The 22506-nt window shown below is 35.7% G+C and overlaps 2 protein-coding genes across 4 annotated transcripts; both read right to left on the bottom strand.

The window, feature by feature from the left end:
- Positions 1–42: 42 nt before the first annotated feature.
- golim4b (golgi integral membrane protein 4b) lies at positions 43–12242 on the bottom strand. 3 transcript variants are annotated; one of them, XM_065277100.1, is made up of 14 exons: positions 10492–12242; positions 9573–9647; positions 9374–9423; positions 9054–9107; positions 8764–8914; positions 8516–8598; positions 8347–8430; positions 6963–7133; positions 6166–6208; positions 5872–6090; positions 5551–5621; positions 1286–1348; positions 1055–1188; positions 43–940 (listed from the first exon to the last, which is right to left on the bottom strand). In XM_065277100.1, exons 1-13 carry the CDS (start codon positions 10676–10678, stop codon positions 1093–1095), a joined length of 1347 nt encoding a protein of 448 aa, XP_065133172.1. In that variant the 5' UTR covers positions 10679–12242; the 3' UTR covers positions 43–940; positions 1055–1092. The 3 variants fall into 3 exon arrangements, with proteins under 3 accessions (XP_065133172.1, XP_065133170.1, XP_065133171.1); XM_065277098.1 differs by having other exon boundaries at positions 1102–1188; XM_065277099.1 differs by having other exon boundaries at positions 1102–1188; positions 8522–8598.
- Positions 12243–13199: 957 nt separating this feature from the next.
- ptx3b (pentraxin 3, long b) lies at positions 13200–16674 on the bottom strand. The gene is made up of 3 exons (XM_065277111.1): positions 16375–16674; positions 14388–14936; positions 13200–14298 (listed from the first exon to the last, which is right to left on the bottom strand). Exons 1-3 carry the CDS (start codon positions 16505–16507, stop codon positions 13682–13684), a joined length of 1299 nt encoding a protein of 432 aa, XP_065133183.1. The 5' UTR covers positions 16508–16674; the 3' UTR covers positions 13200–13681.
- Positions 16675–22506: the final 5832 nt, after the last annotated feature.

Genomic DNA, 22506 nt, shown 5'->3' with positions numbered 1-22506 from the left:
GGTATTTGTGTGTCATAGAAAACACATCAGCTTTCGCAATGGTATGTTTTAAATAAGACGTTTATTAGAAAAACAAGACAAACATTTTGTAAAACAAAATTTGGTTGGTTTGCAGAACAAAGTACAGCAGACAACTTTTAAAATTGTATACGTGACAGAGAAAGATCAAATGTGAACAAAGCTCTCAAATAAAATATATATAGTAAAAATGCTAGAAAAATACAAAAGTAATGTTTGTCAGACTCTTCGATCCTTCGCTTTACTCTTTCTACACTTCTTACTACATTACAACATATAGGGGTGGTTTTTCGGACAGGGCTTATCCTAGTCCCAGACTAAAATGCATGTTTGAGCTGCCATAATTATAAAAAACATCATGCATTGACATATCTTAACATATTTCAGTGCCATTATTTTGTCTCAAGATGCACACCAGTATTGTTTTTTGAAAGGTATGTTTGTAAAAACTACTTAGTTTAGGCATAGTCCTGGCTTAACCTAAACCCTGTCCGGGAAACTGACTCTTAGTAAGAAATTTTAACATAAATAAAAGACAGAGCTGAGAATAACTGCAAACAGGAAATCATTGAAACATTTCTTGATATATGAGAAGCACTATGTATGGAGTCATTACATATATTTCATTCAGAAACATGTCAGAATTGATAAGTTTTTTGATAAAATATAACTTTTCAACAAATCTCTACTACATAAAAACTGCATAGGTAGTCAGTTCGAAAAACAAGTGATCTTAAAACCTTGATGCGTTACGTCATAACACTTTGTAGGGTATAACCACTCATATGACACTGGAAGCAGATCTTCACATCTCAGGCTTTTGATTGGTTGTTCTTCATCCATTTTGATCAGTGTTTTTTTAAAGCTCTCTTTTTGATTCCCATCAGTTGCCGCTTCTGTTTAAGTTTAGGCTAATGCGGTCCTAAAACAATTCAGTAATTACACACGTATTATAACATTTATCATGGTACAATTAAAATGCTCAGTATTATAGTGCATTACATTCAGAAGACATGTCTGACAGCGGCTGACTCACTGGTTAATGTGATTGATATGAATAGCTTTCTTGAGCATTTAACTGACCTCTGCTCCATTATGCTCACGATAAGGATCTTCTTCATTGTCTTCCTCATCTGCTCTTTTTACTCTATGCACTGAGTCATCAAGAGTCTAACGGAGTATGCAGTGTGTGGGGGGAGAAGAGGTAATTTATTATTTTATGTCACTTTTTTAGCACACTAGTCAATCAATGCCAGTGTTCCCTCACCTCATCCTCTGCATCATCATATTCCTCATCCGGGTGGTCCTCACGCTCTGGTTTGCCTGCCACCTAGTGAAAAGAAAATGTGATCATGCGATGATAATTTGTTGATCATTTCAAACATTAAAGCACAGCAAGCAATTTTGTGTTTAAAAGACATCTAGGCTAAAACAAGGCAAAATTTGGGCTGTCAGTGAACATTTTATAGTCGTGTGACCATAGCCAAAAATAAATGAAATAAAATAAAAAAATTAAAGCTCACGTAACACACGCTGTTTCTGCATTTCTGATATTAATCTGGAGTACCTATGGAGTAGTATGACATCCTTTATATCTCTGAAGAGTCTTTAGTTTAATCAGATTTATAAAAGAAAGATTAGCTTTACCGAATCTTTCCGATAACGTACGAAAAAATGAAGAAGGAGGAGTTATAACACGGGAGGAGCGAGTACGAGTCATGCAACACTATACAACACTGTTTTAACTTATGATTCACTACATGTTCGTGTCATTTATATAATATACACGCGCCTATTTCCAACATAATACAGAAGTCTTACTTACCGCGTGTAACTCGTCATGAAAATCCACCGCATCAAACACACACACGCAAAACTCCGCTGCTAATCCGGATAATAAACTATATCCATTGTTTCCATAAGGCTGGATGTCTTCTCCTTACATCCAAAAACACACTTCTTGTTGTGCCATTGTTGACTTTTGAAATTAAACAAAGCTGAGTGGCGTGATAAGCTGTTAGCAAGCTCTAGCGTCTCCCGCTGACTGACAGGGGAAGTTTTCCGGCGGAAGCCCATATAAAGAAGTGATACGTATCGAAAACCCCTGAAACGTCAGTTAGAACCGTAATCGAAAAAAATTAGCCGAAACTTGTACGAACCCTGGCGAAGTGCATTCGGCACAGAAATACTCTGAAACACGCCCAACTGCATTTTTGACACTTTGCCTACATTTAGCATGAGGAAACAACTCTATAACTGTGTTAATAAGTCAGAATGCTTGAAATACCATTAAACCCCCCCTTTAAACCAAACACCTATCACTGTTTACTTTGCTTACATGATTGAATAGCATAAATCTCATAAGTCATTTTGGCAAAAACGACATGTAACCAAATAACAAAAAGTGTATTACTCATGGCAGGACTCTATCGGGTCTACTTAAGAGCTATTGCTTGCTGGGAACTGATAGTTTATCCCAAAATGTGAATTGTATTATAATTTCAGGTAATTGCAGCCAAGGTAAACATTTTTTAATTGCATTTTTGGGTGAGCTAACCCTTTAAGTTTACTCCTTAAACATCAAATAACCTACTAACACCAACTTTGCAGAATTGCATTGTTATATTCAGGGTAAAATACATAAAATCCACTTAAGAAAAGTATTTTATGAAAAGGTATCTGACTCAAAGTATCACTACAGTACATTCATGAATAAGCGATGAGGAATCTGTCATCCTGTTCGCTCACCACCAGCTGCTCGTCTTCTTCAGGCCTGTCATTGTTTGTATTAATCTTGTACTGCGTTTCTCCTTTAAATTCATTCTTATTCTGGGTTTTGGCCTCATTCTCAGTGTTCAGTTTTTTTTTTTTTTAGGTCCTGCTTTATATTACAATACAAAATAAAACCAATAAAAACAATCAAAATCTTAAACGTATAGGGGCGGTTTCCCGGACAGGGTTTAGATTAATCCAGGACTAGGCTTTAGTTAGATTAGGACATTTAAGTTGTTGTTTTTTTTTACAAACAAACCTTACAAAAATAATACTGGTGTGCATCTTGAGACAAAATAATGACACTGATATATGTTAAAGGATTAGTCCATTAAAAAAAAAAAAAATAATCCAGATAATTTACTCACCATTATGTCATCCAAAATGTTGATGTCTTTCTTTGTTCAGTCGAGAATTTTTTTTTTTTTAAACATTCCAGGATTTATCTCATTTTAATAGACCTTAATGGACTCCAACACTTATTAGTTTTAATGCAGTTTAAAATTGCAGTTTCAACGGAGTTTCAAAGGACTCTAAATGATCCCAAACGAGGCATAAGGGTCTTATCTAGCGAAACAATTGTCATTTTTAACAAGTAAAAATAAAAATATGCACTTTTAAACCACAACTTCTCGTCTTCCTCCGGTCCTGTGACGTGCCAGCACGACCTCACATAATTGCGTAATGACGTGGAAAGGTCACGTGTTATATGTATGAAACACACATTTGCGGACCATTTTTAACAATAAACTGACACAAAGACATAAATTTGTTTCATTCGTCATTTCTCCACACTTGTAAACACTGGGGTGTAGTTTCGCATACATCATCCATGACCTCTTGACGTGATAATGTCACGCTGGTGCATCACAGGACCGAAGGGAGACGAGAAGATGTGGTTTAAAAGTGCATATTTTTAATTTTCTTGCCAAAAATGACAATCGTTTCGCTAGAAAAGACCCTTATGCCTCGTTTGAGATCATGTAGAGTCCTTTGAAACTGCAATTTTAAACTGCATTAAAACTAACAAGTGTTGGGGTCCATTAAAATGAGAAAAATCCTGAAATGTTTTCCTCAAAAAACATAATTTCTTCCCGACTGAACAAAGAAAGACATCAACAGGACAAAGGACAAATTACAGAGGACATTACAACAGAATTGGAAAATAAAAATGTTACTATTGGTGTCTTTATTGACATTAAAAAGGCCTTTGACACCATTGACCATGGTATTTTAATATCTAAGCTACATGCACATGGAATTCGGGGTATTGTATTAGAATGGTTGGCTAGTTATTTAGAAAACAGGGAACAGTATGTTTATTATGCAGGACATGTATCCAAACATAAAAAAATTATATGTGGAGTCCCACAAGGTTCTGTACTAGGGCCAAGACTTTTAATTTTATATATCAATGATCTTTGTGAAGTGTCAAAAATATTGCGTTTTGTTCTTTTTGCAGATGACACAAATTTTTTTAGTTCTGGAAAAAATATAACAATACTATTGACAAAAATTCAAAGTGAAATGGTATTAATTCAGCAATGGTTCAAGAATAATAAACTTACATTAAATTTAAGTAAAACAAAGTTTATGCTGTTTACAAATAAAAATTGTTCTGAAAAAATCAAATATTGATAGAGTTTATGAATTTAGGTTTTTGGGTGTTCTTATAGATGAGAAATTAAAATGGAAGCCACATATTTCTTATGTAAAAAAGAAAGTATGTAAAGTCCTTTTTGTTTTGAGTAAAATTAAGTATATGTTAAATTACGCTGCAATGCGAACTTTGTACTTTTCATTAATTTCACCATATTTTATGTATTGCTTGGAAGTGTGGGGTAGCACATATGACACAAATTTAATGCCTTTAATTACTTTACAAAAAAGAGCTATAAGAATTTTAGTCTGGGACAAGGATAAACCCTGTCCGGGAAACCGCCCCATACAGTGTGATTTAACTTTAAAGAAACTTATTTGCAATTTAAATTCTTTCTTTTGCATGATCTCTGAAAGCCAAAGTTGATATTTAAAATTATCTAAACAAACACGCCCCTATCCCAATAGAATCTGGACCTTCTTTCGATAGAGCCGCCCCACACATACGCAACCCACACAACGATGTCGGTTAGCAGACACGCCCCTTACGGCTGATTGTCTACAAGTGTGTTTTGGTACTCGGCCCGACTCCCTTTTCCAAAGTGTTTTTTAAAAATCACGCACCCCGCCTTTAACTGAGAATACAGAGCAAGTGCAGTTATACTGAAGACGTTTGAACTGTTCACACAGCATTGGCTGGATTTTATTGAATATTTAATTTATGACTCTGCTTCTGATCCGTCCACAGTCATGCAGGGTGCAGGTGGACCAAATCAAATATTCGACACAAATCTAATCTTTTAAATAGTGTGAACACAAACATCAATCTTTTCAAATTTGATTTATGCCACTTTCTGGAGTTCATATCTCCTCTGCGAAGACTAGATAATCTCATATATGCAGAAGATATTATTAGATAAGATGACTTTGAAATAATACAGATGTGCTGATGTATTGGCCTATAATCGGTATCAGCAAATAAAAGCATTTTTTCGATTGTTAGTCGATTGTTTTAAAACAGCTGATGATCAGGGCTGATGGAAAAATGCGTATCCATCCATATCGGCAGATGTCACTTAGTAATTAAATATCAGTATTGGCACAAATTTTTATCTGTGCATCCCTACTAAATAATATTACATTATATTATTGGATACACACCGTGTCATAGTGTTGAGTGTCCTCTTTTGCACCTTGTCCCGCTATAACACCATGTGATTTCACAGCGTTTCCTGAATGTCAACAAAAATATTTCTTAAAGAAAATAGTCACTTAATGTGCCACGTTAATGTAAAATCTGCAGAAAACGTACCAAAACAATGCAAAATCTCTACTCATCAGGGACCAAGAATAGCCATCTCAGCTATATAGGCCTACTCAGTTAACTGCCTCTAATTGGACTTTTGTCATGAAGTCTTTAACTCAAAATATAGTACTGTCAGAAAACAAGCTCAAACCTGCCACAAAAATATTTTTCCTCACCAACAGCAATAACTGGATCCAAAGCCCCAAGGTGTACTTCAGTTCTGTGGAGCGGCTCCATCCGTATCTGTTTCTTCAGGGTTTGGCTTAGCGTATAGTTGGAGTTCATGGCCAGCTCTTTTGGGTTTGATAAGAAATGTTCCAGCAATGGCTTTTTACTCTCATCCTCTCCTTCTCTATCCTTTGATGTGCCTTTTTCCCCTTTCTTTCCCCTTTCCTCTGCAAAAATATCAATTTGATGAGGCTGCTTCATTGCTACTTTGGTCTCATTGTTATTTTCAATCTCCAACACACCTTGAGGGAAAAATCCTTTTCGCTTCTCCATATATCCTTCCACCTGTAAAGGAGAAACATCCGTATGACAAAAAGTGTGGTGCGGTCTGATAATAAGACACTTGTGTTAGCTACGGTCATGGGTTTCAAACCTTTAAGCAAAGTTTCAGAGAGGTTCTCTGTCATACAATGAAAGTGAACAGTGACATAAAAGCATACAAAACGTATCATAAACTAACCTGCTATGCAGTATATAAAAGCATGTGGTATTGGTTTGTATCAGACTGTATTCACTGCAAATCGATATCACTATTCACTGTTATTGTCTGAAAAAAGCTTTGTCATTCGGCTTATAAAAACTCTTGTGCTCCACAGAAGAATAAAGGTCATATATCAAGGTCATTAAATTAATAAATGACAGTTTTCTACATAAATCATCCTATAATGTAAAGTACATTTTGTAAAAATATAACCTTGACATCTAGGTCATATCAAAGATTGAAATCAGTGATTGAAATCAAACTTTGCTTATAATCTCATAATTAGATTATATACTTTATTTCACAAAAAAGGTCACGTATTTATATTTTGCATATAATTCGTCTCATCCTAAAGCTGACAAGTGAAACCAAATGGCTTTTCAATATATACTTAAACTGCAGTAAAAAGTGAGAATAATTCAAGAGGATTAAAATTCAGGAATAATCCATTTGTGAAACCTACGCATTAATAATCCATACGTTACTAAAAACTTATTTAGAACGCAAAAAGCCTTATAATGATTTTGTTTTTATCATTGCATAATTTTATTGATGTACCTGATTGGGCTTTTTATCCTGCTCCTCATTTGGTCTGTGTCTGGGCTCTACCGTCTCCAGTATGTGGCTGTAGGTGCGCTCGGTTGCAAACTTCCGAATTTGATCCGCTTGGCCTGCACTGGATGCTTTATTGCGATTTTCCTTTAATCGCCTCAGCTCATCCACCTGAAGCTTTATTCAAACATTGAATAATGATGGGATTAAAATTTCTAAAATGATACTTTGTGATGCATGGGTTGGGTAATGAAAGTCATATAGACTGAGACCTGATGCTATTAAACAAAGATGCCAACTCAGCACAGAGGGACTTTAAATGTAAATTAAATAAACAGCATTGGAGAAAATATGGTGAATTCATAATGCGAGGTAATAAACGTTATACATTCAACCTTCAGAAAACAATTGTTATAAAATTACGGAGACAGTTTAATTTAATGGGATGTTGTTGCTAAAATGATGGCGCTTGCAATGTGAGAGAAAAAGAGAAAAAAATGTTAGTATGTGTGAGAGAGGCACTCTGTGCTTATATACACTGAATAATGTCAGTGCTAAAATGTTAGGAGCTTGCAAGCATCCATCCCTCACACAGGGTCAACCATCAGGGTGAAAACACATCTATAGTGACTACATCTGAACCTGCAGGCGGAGGGAAATATGAGTAAAGAATTTATGAGGCTTCAGACACACTCAGGATGTTGATTTGTTAGATTTAGGTTTTTAGGGCTATAGCATGACATTTTAAATGAAATCATAGTTAGGAGATGCTAGAGCAAACATGTAGATTTACCTATTAAAGGGAACGTTCAACGGTATTTCATGCATTCTGATTTATTAACACAGTTTGTTTCCTCATGCTAAACAAATGCAAAGTGTCAAATAAACATTTGGACGTGTTACAGAGTATTTCTGGTAAGTAAGACTTCTGTGTTATGTTGGAAATGGGCGCGCAAGTGCATATGATATAAATGACACAAACATGTAGTGAATCAATAGTTATCCAGTGATTGTTGTATAAAGTGTTGACTCGTGACTCGCTCCTCCCGCAGTTCGTAACTCCTCCTTACAATTTTTTCTGTACGTTATCGGAAAGAATTGGCAAACCTAATCTGTCTTTTACGAATCTGTTAAAACTAAAGGCTCTTCGGAGATATAAAGGATGTACTCCAGATTAACATTAGATACGCAGAAACAGCCTATGCTATGGACGCTTTAAGAGTTAGTATGGGGATAGCTTTTTATCAAACATGCTACAGGTAAATAAAAACACATCCAACAATGTTAAAAATGCTGCAGTGTGCATTGACAGAATGTGACGTACTCAAATACACACAAATACTTTGTGATCATGGTTATCCATAAATCATCGATCAGTACTGTGTGTTACCTGTGCTGCCAAAAGTGCATTTTTATGATCTTCTAAAGTGAGTGCAAGTTGATCTTTCGAAGCCTTCAGGTTCTTGTGCTGTTCCTGTGATGGTTAAGAAAAAATGATTTCTTTATGCAGTCTTGAAAGAAATACACAGCTTCCTTTACTGAAGTACTGATATTCTGACCCGCACGTCAAGCATCTGTGTGTAGATGTCCTGATGAGCTTTCCTCAGTTGTCTGTTTTCCACTTGAAGGTTGTACAGATTCTCTGCAAAGGAGAAACCGGGCGATTAAGTAGTCTAACAAAAGTGTGAAGTGTGTTTTATATTGACAGAAATGCATTTGATGCAAAAGGGTCTTAGTGACAGCTTTTTTACCTTTTTCTGACAATGTAGTACAGCCCAACTCAAAAGCATCGTTTTGGTTGACCTACCTTTTAGTTGAGATATTTCAACCTCTTTCTCTCTATGCAGGTGATCCAGTTCCTGTTTGTGCTCATCTATGATTCGTTCATGATCCTCCCCTTGATTCTGGTTCTTCTTCTGTAGTTCATAATATTGCATCTTCAAGTCTTCATGCTGGGACTGATTCAATCACAAAAACAACCATTTTTATACTCTGAAATCACACTTAGTCATACTTTTTGGATACAGTTGGCACAACAAATATTTTAGTTGCTTTTAAAATGCTTTTGGATAACTTCCACTAGTAAACCCATCTCACCTTAAGTATTTGGTGCTGTGTCTGCAATATATTCAGTCGACTGGTGGAATCTTGCTGTTTTGTCAAACAAAACACAACATTGTAATTTATTATGCATCTTAAAAACATGACAGGAAAAACAGCTCAGTCAGGGTTTACAGATCATTTTAATAAAACCTGCTTGTTTGTTCCTGTACCTCAGTTGGTAGACCACAAAGGCTCTGGGATCGATTCCCAGGGAACTCACATAAAAACATATACCATGTCACTTTGAATAAGAGTGTCTGCCAAATGCATAAATGTAAATGTAAAATGCTCTCACGTGCATGATATGCTCTCACCTTTTCTTTGTTCAGGGTCTTCTGTGATTCCCGTTTAAAGAGCAGGAACTCTGTGATGCATTAAAAATGAATAAAGACTTTAATAAAACACTTCAGGACACAGCAGTCAGCTGATTTATTATATATTATTATTGAAATCACATCCAGATCGAGTGGCTTGTGTATATTAGGAAATCAATGATGGTGGTAATGACATTACCCTCTTCAGTCTTCTTGTGCTCGAGTCTCTCTTTCTGAAGAGATTTCTCAAGTTTAGAATGATGCTCATAAACCACTGAAAGGAGACAGAAAGGGGAAAAGAGAGAGTAAACATGAACATAGTAGGGCCTTCTTCAATATGACACGGAGAAGTGAGAAATCTCAATAAAGTGTTACCTAGTGGCTCTCAAAGAACCCCATTCAAAAGCTTTCAAGACAAGACTGAAATAAAACATCCGTATGTGTTCTGACCCAAACTTGTGTGTGCCGATCTATAAGCATTATAATATTAGATAATATTAGGAAAAATTATAAAATTTTCAATTAAATTCATATTTATTTCCATGTTTTTTGCATTGTTGCAAGACTGCTTCATAGTAGATAGATAAGGAAATTATAAAATATAAAGAAAACAACTGCAACTTGACCTATTATTAAACTTTTTTTTCAATTTTAACATTGTTTTATAAGATGTGCATTAGCAATAGGTTTCCAATCAAACCGTTACATTCATGAGGCTATTAAACAATGAGATTTATATATTTAGTGATATATGTGTATATCAGCAATAGCCTACTAACATAACTGACCAATCAGAATCAAGCATTCCTGAAAGCCGTGTAACATTAAATTATTATTAAAAATTCATTATTATTATTTTATTAACAAAATAATAATAATAATAATAAATATTATTATTATCATCAGTAACGTTAACAATTTAAAAAAGTGTCAGTATTATTTGTTATACGTAATTAAGTTATTATAACCCAAATAACATGGTTAATAATACTATAATATCAAAAAAGCAAAACAATAGAAATTTCCTGATAAGCTTTAATAATGTGGAAACCCCCCCACTAAACATGAAAACACTTTAATAAAGTGAATAACGTGTTTTCTTGGAGTGCTCGCGTTACCTTGCAGCTGCGCAGACAGCGACTCCTGATGCTGCTGATACTGTAAAGCAGTCGCTTCTGTCTTTTTCAGCTCTTTATGCATCTCATATGAGATCATAAAAGCGCACACTGTCCCACAGATGAAGAGCAGGAATAAGAAAATCTGAAATAATCTCCTCTGCCGTCTGGAGCAGATGCTTTTCCCCATCTATTCCTCCAACACTCTGTGCCATGCGACTCTGAGGTAACGTTTACGTATTTACCAAACACACAATGATCCGTCTGTTTATTTTCTTCTCCCCTCGCGATGCTGCTCCTTTAACGAATGTAACATTTCTAAATATATATATATTTAATACACGTCAGGTTGTCGCTATTGCGTAAGGGAAAAGTAAGTCTAGCTGGCTATGAATAGTCTGTTTTCTAAACTTTCATACGTGTCAATAAGCATCATTATAGTTTCTGCGGTTGAACTCCTCCCTGTTGACTATAGTGCCACCTAGAGGCCATGCACAGACATGCACAATTTCACTTTATTTTCTCTCCATGGTTTAAAAAAAAAGGAAATAAAAACTGGAAAAAGGACATTACATAGAAACATTTGGCTGACACCTTTATCCAAAGTGACTTACAGTGCATTCAGTCCATACTTTTTATTATCAATATGTTAATACATGATGTTCCATTGCTCTGTAGATTATACTTATAGTTGGCTCATTGGACACAATGTTAAATGCTTTAGATAAAAGTGACTGCTTAATGAATGGCTTTCATGTAAATGTGTTACATGGCAACTATAGGAACACGCATAAAATACATGTTTAAAACCACTTTTAACGTACCTTTGAAATTCACCTACTGTATTTACACAAATGCACATTAAAACATCCTTGCACTATTTTGTATTTTATCTTGTTGAGAAAGAGTTTATTAATTTACATCATTGTGAAGAAAATTATAAACAACACTTTTGTATATACCAATGACCAACTTTGTTTAATCTTTTTTCAAACTGTGTTTCAGAAATGTCATGCTTATTTCAAAAAAATTTTTAAGATTTACAGTTTCATTTAAAATCAAGTTCTTTTCTAAAACCCTGTCAGAAAGAAAGGTACAATAGCTGTCACTGGGATGGTGCCCTTTAAAAAGGTCCTAAAATGTACCATTTAGGTACAGATATGTACTTTTGGGAGTAACAATATGTTTATTTGAGGTACCAGTATTTACCTTTAAGGTACTAAAATGCACTCTTTAGGTACAAAGATGTACTTGCTCTGTGACAGCTTTTGTACCCTTTTTTCTGAGAGTGTATCATGTCATTAAAATTTTACTGTGACGCCCTAATGCTGCCTAAGATCTAACATGGCATCGACCAGTTCAACAAATTCTCAATGATGCTATAAAAAGTTAGGTAACTCTAAACATTTGGACTATATAAAGCTTATACCTCTGTCACGACTGGAAAATACTGCCCCTTTTAATAAACATTTCATGGTCACATGTGGGTGTAATTTCATAGTTGAGTTGTGGTTTGAGCACACGCCTTGCTTGAGTTCATTTTATATTTGTGGTCAGACTGGGCAAACTGGCAATGGTCATATTAAAGCAACACCTATGCAGCAAAGAGCCAACCAAATATTGTAAACTACTATTAAACTAGAGAGAAAAAATCTGTTTCAGATTACTGGTGAACAAAAGAGTCCAGCACAATGCCTTAACTAATTCCAGACTTGTGCTACCTTTGTATTTACCTTATTTTCGAATGCGGAAGTAAGAGTATTTCCCTTTTTTGTGCGAGACGTCCGTTTTAATAGCCGGCCGGTAGAAAAAAGTGTCATGGGAGCATGCATAAAACATGATTTAAACAGTTATGGTAAATTTTTTAATGGTAAATGCACAACATCAAAAGAACAATTTTTTTCTAAAATTTTACGCCGCCAAACAGGAAGTAGTTTATATCTCAGGAACGCTTTAACGTATTGAAACCAAACTTTGTACGTGAACTTGGGTCTCCAATGTGAGGATGCACAAACTAAATCGGCGGCACCAGAGCAAGCACACTTTTGCAGTTACTCCGGAAATTCATTTTCTAGTTTTGTTTGTTGCTCGGGGGTGACGGGTCTTCTGTCTCTCTGGTGTAAGTTTTTTTAAACTGCAATTTTTATCCACTTGTTTGAGTTTTTATGGCGACACATCAAGCTTCACACAGTCCGACAGTCAGCAGCATCTTTCTCATTCAACACATTGTAAGTTATTTGAACAAAACATAATAGACACATTAAACTATTACATGTATTCAGTATTGTTTTCATTTTATAAAAATATTATTAAATCGCTTCTTACGCACAAAATGGAGACATGAGCTAATGAAATTATTTGCTTATTTTAAAATTATTTGCTTTTCAGTTAAAACATAACAAAAGTACCCACAAACACATTCAGAACTATTTTAAACATTAACTAAGCAGATTATGTCGTATATATTCTGTACTGTAATCTCATTTGTGTAATAATATATAGTAGCATAAAAAATAAACCACCTAAATCAGCATGTTTTATCAGCATAATATCAGTTGTTTTAATAATTATTGTATTTGTTGTTTACTAGCAGTTTGGTTTTACTGGATGAATGTGTGGATACAGATCATATGTGCACGTGCGACACATACACATTCAGCTCTTGTGCGTGTATTATGATTAAAACAAATGTTTTGTAGAGATTTACTGCATTTGTATCAGCTATTGTGGAAACCCCTAACTGCAAAATTATGCCGGTCTTCTTGGATTTTATAAGAAACATTAAAAAGCCATTCAAAACGGCACACTTGGGTCCTTTCCTGTAGTGGCTCACCAAAAGTCAAAGGAGCTCAAAGATGGCAGCGTACACATTTACATCAAAAATTAGGTGGATACTCTGTGTTGGAACAACCGAAAAGCAGTTATGCTATTTGTAGTCCATTAATAAGGCTTGGTCAGCCACACCCCTAAAATTATTATCTTTTAACTAATGTCATTGGCAGTTAATGCAATGCATTGTTTAAAAAATAATACACCCTATAGCTTTTGTGGCTTTGTACACAGTGTTTTAAGTTTTCATAACATTCCATGTTATCTGTAGTGTCCGTACAAAATCATTGAGGTCCGTACAAAATCAAAAATAATATACAAAATAGTTTTAAGGCATACTGTATTAGCCTCATAGAGCTCAGTATCAGTTAATATATTGAGCGCCTCCATGTGGAATGATCTCTGACACGCCCCATCCGATCAGATTCCCGAGGTTATCACAGGATCCATCTGGATTGGCATACTCTCTAATCCTTTCTGCTTCCAGCACACGGCTCCACATGTTCACTCCTGTCATCTTTCCTGTGAAAGCGACCGATGAGTCCAGATCCTTGAAACTTCCTGACCGGCTGCGCTCCTGTCCCAGCAGGACGAATCCATCTCCAGGCAATACGCGGCCCTCGGCTACTCCCGGGACACAGGCGACTTTCTCTCCGTTCATCCACAGAGACGCCAGCCCCTGTTTTGAGCTCCAGGTTGCGCACATGTGTCCCCACTGCCCATCTGTTACTATGCCTTGAGCTTCCACCCGATGAGTCTCACCGCCCACCGTGAGCATCAAAGAGCGCCTTGCCAAAAGAAGCTGGAGCTCTTGTGGCTTCTTTCTGGTGCCGTAAGAGAAAAGCACCGTTCTGTCCAGGGCCTGAGTCACCTTGACCCACAGGCAGATTGTAAGTGATTGTAGGGAGAAGGACATGGACGGGGTCACCTCTGCAAAGATGTGTTTGGAGCGCATTGGGAATAAAATCGCCATTTCACAGCCTTGAATAAGAGAAAAAGATAGCAAGAAATGAAAGATTCGTGATGGCATGCAAAGTTGGTAGTTCAAGTATATTTTTGATGAAACACACCTGAGGGCAGATAACGGTGCGAAGTTGCTCTTTGGAAAAAGGCCAGCTGGGTATTTACCGTTTGGAGATCTGCCGCGGTGGCCACCAGGGCTTTCTCGAGCTTCCCACCATCCGCACTTGAATCTTGCTCTTTTGGATATGTGGCCACTTTCGTGACCACTTGACCCAAACCTGCTCCTTGCAGGAAGCTGCTTTCAAGTTTGGTTAGACGGGCGACAAGGGTTCTGCCAAACTGAATAAGCTGCTTAAGTTTGTCATTGTTCTGGGCTTGATACTTATCTGTGGCCTCTTTAAGCTGCTTCATGGCTCGGTCCAGCTTGAGGTTCATCTGGTCGCTTACACATTTGCAGCTGTTCTCTATAGATTGGACACATGCTTTGTTGTTGTTAGAAATGTACTTGAGCTCTTTCCGTATGACGTTCATCTCTCCAATCATATCTTCGCTGTGCTGCAAGAGCGCATTTTCTTTCATCTGAGAGTCTTCCGTCATGATAAACAGTTTGTCCCAGCGTGTGAGGTCTTGTGACTGACAGGGAGTTCGGGTGGGTCCTGCAGTGAGGAGAAAAGATGCACATTTTATTATTATCTTTTTAAGGTATTGATATGCAAATACACTCATAATGTTTTTTTTGTTCTTTGTTCTTAATCGGCACAGAGGCAGCCTAACCATACTAACTTAACTCTCAATGAATAACCTTGTGACGAATCATCTGGTTAATAAGTTCAAACTCCAGTCTTGGGTTTTCATGCCGACGTAAACGTATTCACATTCCAAATGTCATAAAACCTGACAATACCTATTTGTCATGATTTAATGTTTTGAGCAATCACAGATGGATCATTCAGACATCAGGACTGCGGTGTCAATTTCTAAAACTATAAATACACTGTTTATTTCATTTAAATTATTATTCATATAGCTTTTATATATGCCAGGGGTTCCCTAAATTCTAGGACCCACCTAAGGAGGTATAATCTTTCTAATTTAACTAAATATTTTAAATGACAATATGAAGAAAAAACATAAACATTTGTTCTCTTTTTTTACATAAATGTTCAAAAAATGGCCCCTATAGTGTCACTAGGGTGCTACCTTTTCAAAAGTACACATTTAAAGAGTTCATATAAGTACCTCAAAGGGACATATTTGTACCAAATCTATACGCATATGTATACATTATATACTTAAATGGTACATAAGACCTTTTAAAAGGGCATCTTGGGACAATTTTTTTTTTTTTTTTTTTTTTTTTTGAAAGTGTAGTAAAGGGATCTCCAACCTTTTTTTGAACAAGGGCTACCACAATGGATAAAACAATCTGGAGGGCTACTTTTGGAAAATTTGTACTCAAACCTTTTTTTTTATTTTACTTTTTTACTTTTTGATATGTTTTAGTATTGTTTAAAATGTTAACATTCGTAAGCCAAGCCAAACTAATATAAAAAATATGTAATAAATATTACAATTGAGACTATTAATAGAATGTGCTTTGGCACATTGGGCACCAAGTTGGAAACCCCTGGTGTAGTATAACGTAGCTTAAGTTGTCCTTAAATCAATGAAACATAAGAGTAACTGCAATTCCAAAATACTTTATGGTATTTTATTAAAACCCTTGTCATTGCTGATCATTACATTCAAATGAGAAGAAAATTCATAACATAAAACAATTTCCAACTTAAAATTTAAATGAAACGAAACATATATTAAATTATGCAATGTAGTGCTGTTGGTTGTTACGGTAGCTACATTTTAATATGGTTTGAATTTATGATAAATTAATGTATTTTATAAATGTCATAAAACTGCCCCTGGAACAATCTCATTCCCGCCCCTTAGTTTGGGAACCACTTCAACTAATTAAAAAAATTATATACACAAACAACAAAGCAACAATTTGAAATGTCTGCTTCCTAAATAAGAGACATCTTCGGTACTTGTTGTATCATAAATAAAAATGAAATAAGAATTCAAAGAGATACTTACTTGGCTGGCGTTCCCCATTAGCGATGGCATTAAAGTAGGAATCAAGATAATCCTCTCCATATTCATAACCAAACACATTCCCACTCAAAAAGCAAGACAGACAGAGAGCCAACACAGCCTGGGGTGCATACATTATGATGCCTTTATGTTTGTCTGATTCTGAATGTAATCAGATTAACTGTCAGTAAATCAGATGTCCTATGGCCACTAACTCCCTTGTGGCTTTTTCCTGTGTTGTTACGAACAATCTCTTCACCGAGCATTGGATCTACATGAAAATTCACTGAGGGTTTGAAGCCAAGCGGGCTCTTTTAAACTCATATGTGATGTACTCATGTGTCACAGCCCCTGCTGTTGATTGGGTGCGGAATTATTATGGGGGAGTGGAAAAGGAAAGAAAGGGGGTGGATCTCCCCTCCAATGAAAAGTCTACCTCAGGTGAATGCACAAGATTAGGAAGAGAAACTTGGATAGAGATGTTGGATTTAAAAAGTAGATGTAATACTACAGATACTACAGAAGTGATAACCTTTGATAGTTTGATGAGTATTAAAGACACAATGGTAGTGGGGTTAACTATATTGCTTTTGCCTTGGCAGAAATGGCAGAGATTAACTAGAGGCTGACTCTAGTTAGTGACAAATTTTGTATATTATTAAACCACAGATGCAAGAAATCTATATGAAGGCTGTGTCCGAAAGCGTGTACTTCCATACTATATGTAGGCGAAAAGCAGTAGGCGAGGTGAGTAGTATGTCCGAATTCATAGTATTCCAAAAACAGTAGGCGAAAAGTACCTTTCCCCAAGATCCCGAAGTGTTCATTCAATGGACACTTTACTATGCCGTAAACCCCCAGCAGAGGAGTTATCCAACGAAGAAGAAGACAGAGGGGCGCTGTTTTATTAAAAAATGTCCAAAAGCGGTAACGCGAGTTTATTCAAATACAGATTAAACAGCTGGGTTAAATTGAGCTAGTTTAACGTCCTACCAGTTAACGAGTAACTTGTTATGACGACGTATGCCACGTGATATTTCAACATGGCGAATGTATGTTTGAATTCATTCATACTATACATATTCATACAATATATAACGTACTGTTTTAACAGGCGATGAGTAGGTACTTCATCTAATTCAGTACCTACTGTCACAGTATGCGATTTTGGACACAGCCTATATGAACTTTGTATAGCATTTGCAGGCTATTATGTGGATAAAGTATGGAAATCCTCTACTTTTTCAACTCAACTCTGTCCGCCCTCAAAATTCACTCCATGTACTCAGTTTTCACCCCTGGCTATTGCTATGCTCTTGGATCATTAACAAATCCTGTAAATATTAACTCTGGGTTCATTAGAGCATCAACTTTTCTCTGATTTGAGTTTAACTGGTTTGATTCGAGAAAAGCCTGTATGAATCAAATTGCGCAAACCAACTTGTGTGACAAAACCTTTAAATCTGCATTCTGTGGGCCAACACTAAACATGTGTTGAACTGACTTGTGGTGTCTTTTGAGACCCTTAGGCCACATTGTTAATAATAATACAAACAACTTAATAAACACAACAAAACAGGTCTCTATCGTTCTTTGATGAAGAAGAATTTAAACACATTTTCTGTAAAAAAAAAAACTTGCTAGAAAGTAAAGTGTATTCAAGTGAATGAAGTGTATTCAAAATAAAATAAAATTAAGTTTTTGATTGATTGATTGATTGTTTGTTTGATTGATTGATTGATTGATTTCTGGATTAAAACAGTACAAAAAGGACAGTAATCCAAAATGATAACATAAAGTAAAAATACTTATTATTAACAACAGTCCAGACTAAAACATATATGAAATAGAAGATAAAACGTCATAACAAAACAAACTAAAAGAACATAAAAACAAAAACGCTATAAATGTTTTTTGACCTGTATTTTAAAAATCTCTCGCAATGATAAGAACAGAATAGATTGCAAAAGAATGCAAATGTTTAATTCAGTATGACATGTTTTCTTGCTTTGCATCTTAAGATTTTGTTGATCTAATACATCCTGAAATAACTACTATAAATGAGAAATTATAGTGTTTATTTCTCAGTATAAATTAGATATAGTCCATTTAAATGTCCCGCACTGCTCATGAGCAGGGAGAAATAAAGCAAATAATTTATTGAAGGAAGGACAAACTTATAAAAATAAAAATATCCCTAGTCTGGGGTGTGTCTGTAGTTTCCAATACGCTGTATTATGTGAGGGACAGAAATAGCATTGTTTATAATAGATACAATTTATAGTCTACTCTCATTCTCTGGCATATGAGTGCCTAAACAGAATAATGTCTGGACATTTGGGGGTGGTTTCCCGGACAGGGTTTAGGTTAATCCAGGACTAGGCCTTATTAATATTAGGTAATTTAAGAGGTTTTTACAAACATAAAAACACTACAGGTGTGCATTTTAAGACAAACAATGTCAACAAAATATGTTATAATTAAACAGGACAAGGTGTTTTTAAATGAAAGCAGTTCAAACATGCATTTTAGTCTGGGACTAGGATAAGCCCCGTCTGGGATACCTTGGACTTTAAAACATTAAACTTCAATTAAATTATTTATAAAGTTTTTCTTATTTAGTTATTTATTTAGATCAAAGCAATATTAAAAAAACACCATGGATTAAATTGTTAAGGACTCTTTTACTCTTTTTCTTTCTTACACCCAGTCTGAATTGGTACATGTAAATGTTGACACAACAAAGTTTAATTAAGTTAAGTCCGACATGCTGCTTTAATTCTGAATTTGTCTTTACAATAAGCTTTAGTCATTAACCAGACACCAGTGGCAGCCGGTGACTTCTCAAGGGTGCTCGATGCGAAGTTCGTCACAACATATATGTAGCCCCTCATGTGTGTGGTTCCTTTTTTCAAAATATGTGTTCTGCGCTTTGAGAGATTGTGTGTGCATCACGTGTTTTGTCAAAATAAGTGCCTGCTGCAGATGCGTCTAAAGGGTTTATGATAAAAGAGAGGCTCACGGTTGCCAGATACTCACATAATCTCATGCGTAATCAGAGTTTACTGTTAAGGGAGTGTCTTGCGTGTATTTTGTGAGTGAGCGTCTCTTTTATCATAAACGGTTTTGACACGTGTGCAGCAGGCACTTATTTTGACAAAACACGTGATGCACATGGTTCACATGACGCAACAAACACAAACACATTTATTGTAGCGTTTGCCCGGGAGACAACCATTCTGTTAAATAAAACTCAGGTATTGTATAACAATTTATCGGTTAAGCTGATTTTGATTAAACTAATAAACTTTTTGAATAAATATTAAATATAAAATATTTTACTAAATGAAGAGTTTGGTTCCAAAATGGAATAAACGCCTTTAAATAAAATAGTTGTGTATGGTCAGTATTAAAAAGTAAATTCTTAATTTTACGCAAAATCTGATATCCGTCTTGTTATTCTGTCATCTTTTCTCCCTTTTTTTCCAAAACACAATAAACGCCAGTCCTCATTCTCTGCAGAATGCAATAATTCCGCTCAACAAATCACAGCGCACCATTCCACACAATGTAAACAATAATGGGGGCGCGTTGAATACACAAAGAATCCTAGTTTTCCTCATCTACTTTGTACTTTGTGATCAACAAACAAACAAATACAAAATAGTAATTTTGTTGGCATTGATAAACCTGTGGTGGTTTTCTGTGGCAGGGAAGAAATGTAAGCCATTCAAATTTAATAATTTACGTGAGAGGCACTCGGGGCGAAGAAAGAAATTGCACTAATCAACTAAATGAATATAACATGGCAAAGATAAATGCACATTTATATATTGATTCAATACATTTATAGCATTTATAGAATTTTTAGCATTTTATGAAAAAATAATCCGTTATTATAATAAATCTTTGAAAATCAAATTATGGATTTGAATTTGAAATGTTTTCATAACCTAAAGATGCTATGTGAAAGTTTTTAACAGAAAAAAGTGTTTTTCATCTTGTCACTTTTTTGGTATAATAAACACATTTTTACCCAAATTAGTCAAAATGGATTTATTGCGTTTTGGAACCAAATTCTTCAAATATCTGCTCACAACCTTAATGACTGAGTTTACACAGAGTATGTGAGTTGCCTGCCAAAGTTCATTAATAGCTTCAATTTTAATATTTATGTATTTATTACATATTTTTTATATTAGCTTGGCTTCTTTTATGTATGTTAACATTGTAAACAATGATAAAACATACCAACAAGTAAAATAGGTTTTGAGACTAAACAAAGTAGCCCTCCAGATTGTTTTATCATATGCGGTAGCCCTTGCTCACAAAAAGGTCGGAGACCCATGGTTTAGACAAAACTTTAGGGTGCCATTGTTAAACAGAATTTATTTTTGTAAGGCCTGAGCAGAAATGTAACTTGTCAGGTTTAGGACCTGTCATAGTTTTCAGTATGCAAAAAACAACAACCCAGAAACAAAAATTCTAAGAATCAGTCATTAAACTAAACGTTTATGAAATCACATCAGGGTTTTATTATCTGCTGGCAGAAGTTAAGCTTTATACAATCCTCCTAATCAGTTTAATGTTTTTTGAGGGTTTACATTTATGTTACATAGAAATCAAGGTATAGTCATCATATGTGAACTCTTGCTGGTTGTAGTCGAGAACAGAGCGCTCTCAGTCGAAAAACAAAATTGAGAACATGTGGCGATGGAAATATTTACACTGTGCCTTCTGGGGGGTGAAGTGGGATTTATACTCAGTCATGAACATGAACTGGGCAACACCAGATCTGAGCTATAAAGGTTTTTTAGATTATGACAGGAAATGAGCTTTCTGCAGGTGTCCTATGACACTACATCTTATTGCAGCAATGCAGCTAAGACACACATGCGTTTATAGGCCAAGTCAGTCAACCTATAATAAGGGACCTGTAATGTATACCAGAGAGATGCTGCAAATATACTGTAGAAATATATACGATCCAGCAAGAAACTTAAATACAGAGCAGGGATACTAAACTTTATACACCTTTCTGCTTTCAGCCCACACCTCATTCAAAGTGTCTCACCTTCGCCTCCCCACACACATTAGAGAATGGAAATTGACTTCAGGGTTAGGAACTGTGGAGCATTGAGGAGAGAGGTAAGGGACAACAGCAGCAGTTTGTATGTTTTCTGCCAGGGTTAAGTGAGGTCAATCCTTGTTATTTCTGCTGTTTGTCACTGCCACAGGATTTGGGAAATCATTACCATGCAAAGAAAACATAGCTGGCTCCGCTTTCCCAAAAGAAACACATTTGCACAGTGGTACACTAGCAGCCAATCAGATTTGCTTAGGTGGAGATTTCAGGGAATAAAAGCACCTAAGGAATCATGAGCATTATTCAGGTGAAGGAAACTTGTGAACTGTAAAAGCATACACAGAAACATACAGATTTAGGCTGTATAAACAGAGCTGGATACAAGTACATTATATTGTAGCATGTGCACAGACAACATGAAAACTGTCAACAAATCAATAATCATCTTTCACACCTTTGCTATGCTTTAAACGAAATTTGCATTGGATGACTATGTTGGCAATTTTGCACTGAGATCCCTAGCAAGGATTCATTCGAACCCTCACAGAGTTGAACTAGGCTATATGGAGTATGTTCTTCCCTGAACCGATGAGGTGAAACTAACCAGATCCCAGTTGTGCCATTTAAGCTCGGTAGATCTGGAGTACATTATACATCCCGCAGTCTCTGACAGATAGGATGAATAATCACCAGATTAAAATGTCTCAATGAGTGATTTATGGAAAAAAGCGGCAAGATGTTCCCCCACAGAACATTTGGTTTATTCTCTGCTATTCAGCTGTCAATGGTACATTGTATGTGTGAGAATATGATATGTTAAACTTGTGATTGCTTAAATGCCAGTCCAGCTGAACGGATTATCTCAATTTTAACATGCTAAACATAAAACATTTGGTTTAGTAGACTGCATAGAATAAGGTGCATAAATCAGCTCTCTCTAAAGCATATGGATCCTTTTACATGACAGTAGAAATGTATGCAATCCTTCATTTAAATGTTGACATGCACACGTTTCAAAGTTACAAACGTTACATTTGCATGTAAATGAC

The sequence above is a fragment of the Paramisgurnus dabryanus genome, chromosome 6 (assembly GCF_030506205.2).
Source record: "Paramisgurnus dabryanus chromosome 6, PD_genome_1.1, whole genome shotgun sequence".
Lineage (NCBI taxonomy): Eukaryota > Metazoa > Chordata > Actinopteri > Cypriniformes > Cobitidae > Paramisgurnus > Paramisgurnus dabryanus.
This window is presented reverse-complemented; position numbering and strand designations above follow the sequence as displayed.

What these genes read in the sequence shown, in the direction of transcription:
- golim4b (XM_065277098.1), bottom strand. Translation starts at nt 10,678, where the DNA reads ATGGGGAAAAGCATCTGCTCCAGACGGCAGAGGAGATTATTTCAGATT. An exon ending in TGAAATATCTCAACTAAAAG is followed by an intron (nt 8,599 to 8,763) that starts GTAGGTCAACCA and finishes TCTCCTTTGCAG; the next exon opens with AGAATCTGTACAACCTTCAA. An exon ending in ACACTCAACACTATGACACG is followed by an intron (nt 1,349 to 5,550) that starts GTGTGTATCCAA and finishes TCTTTTCACTAG; the next exon opens with GTGGCAGGCAAACCAGAGCG.
- ptx3b (XM_065277111.1), bottom strand. Translation starts at nt 16,507, where the DNA reads ATGTATGCACCCCAGGCTGTGTTGGCTCTCTGTCTGTCTTGCTTTTTG. An exon ending in TAATGGGGAACGCCAGCCAA is followed by an intron (nt 14,937 to 16,374) that starts GTAAGTATCTCT and finishes TCCTCACTGCAG; the next exon opens with GACCCACCCGAACTCCCTGT. An exon ending in GCACCGTTATCTGCCCTCAG is followed by an intron (nt 14,299 to 14,387) that starts GTGTGTTTCATC and finishes CTCTTATTCAAG; the next exon opens with GCTGTGAAATGGCGATTTTA.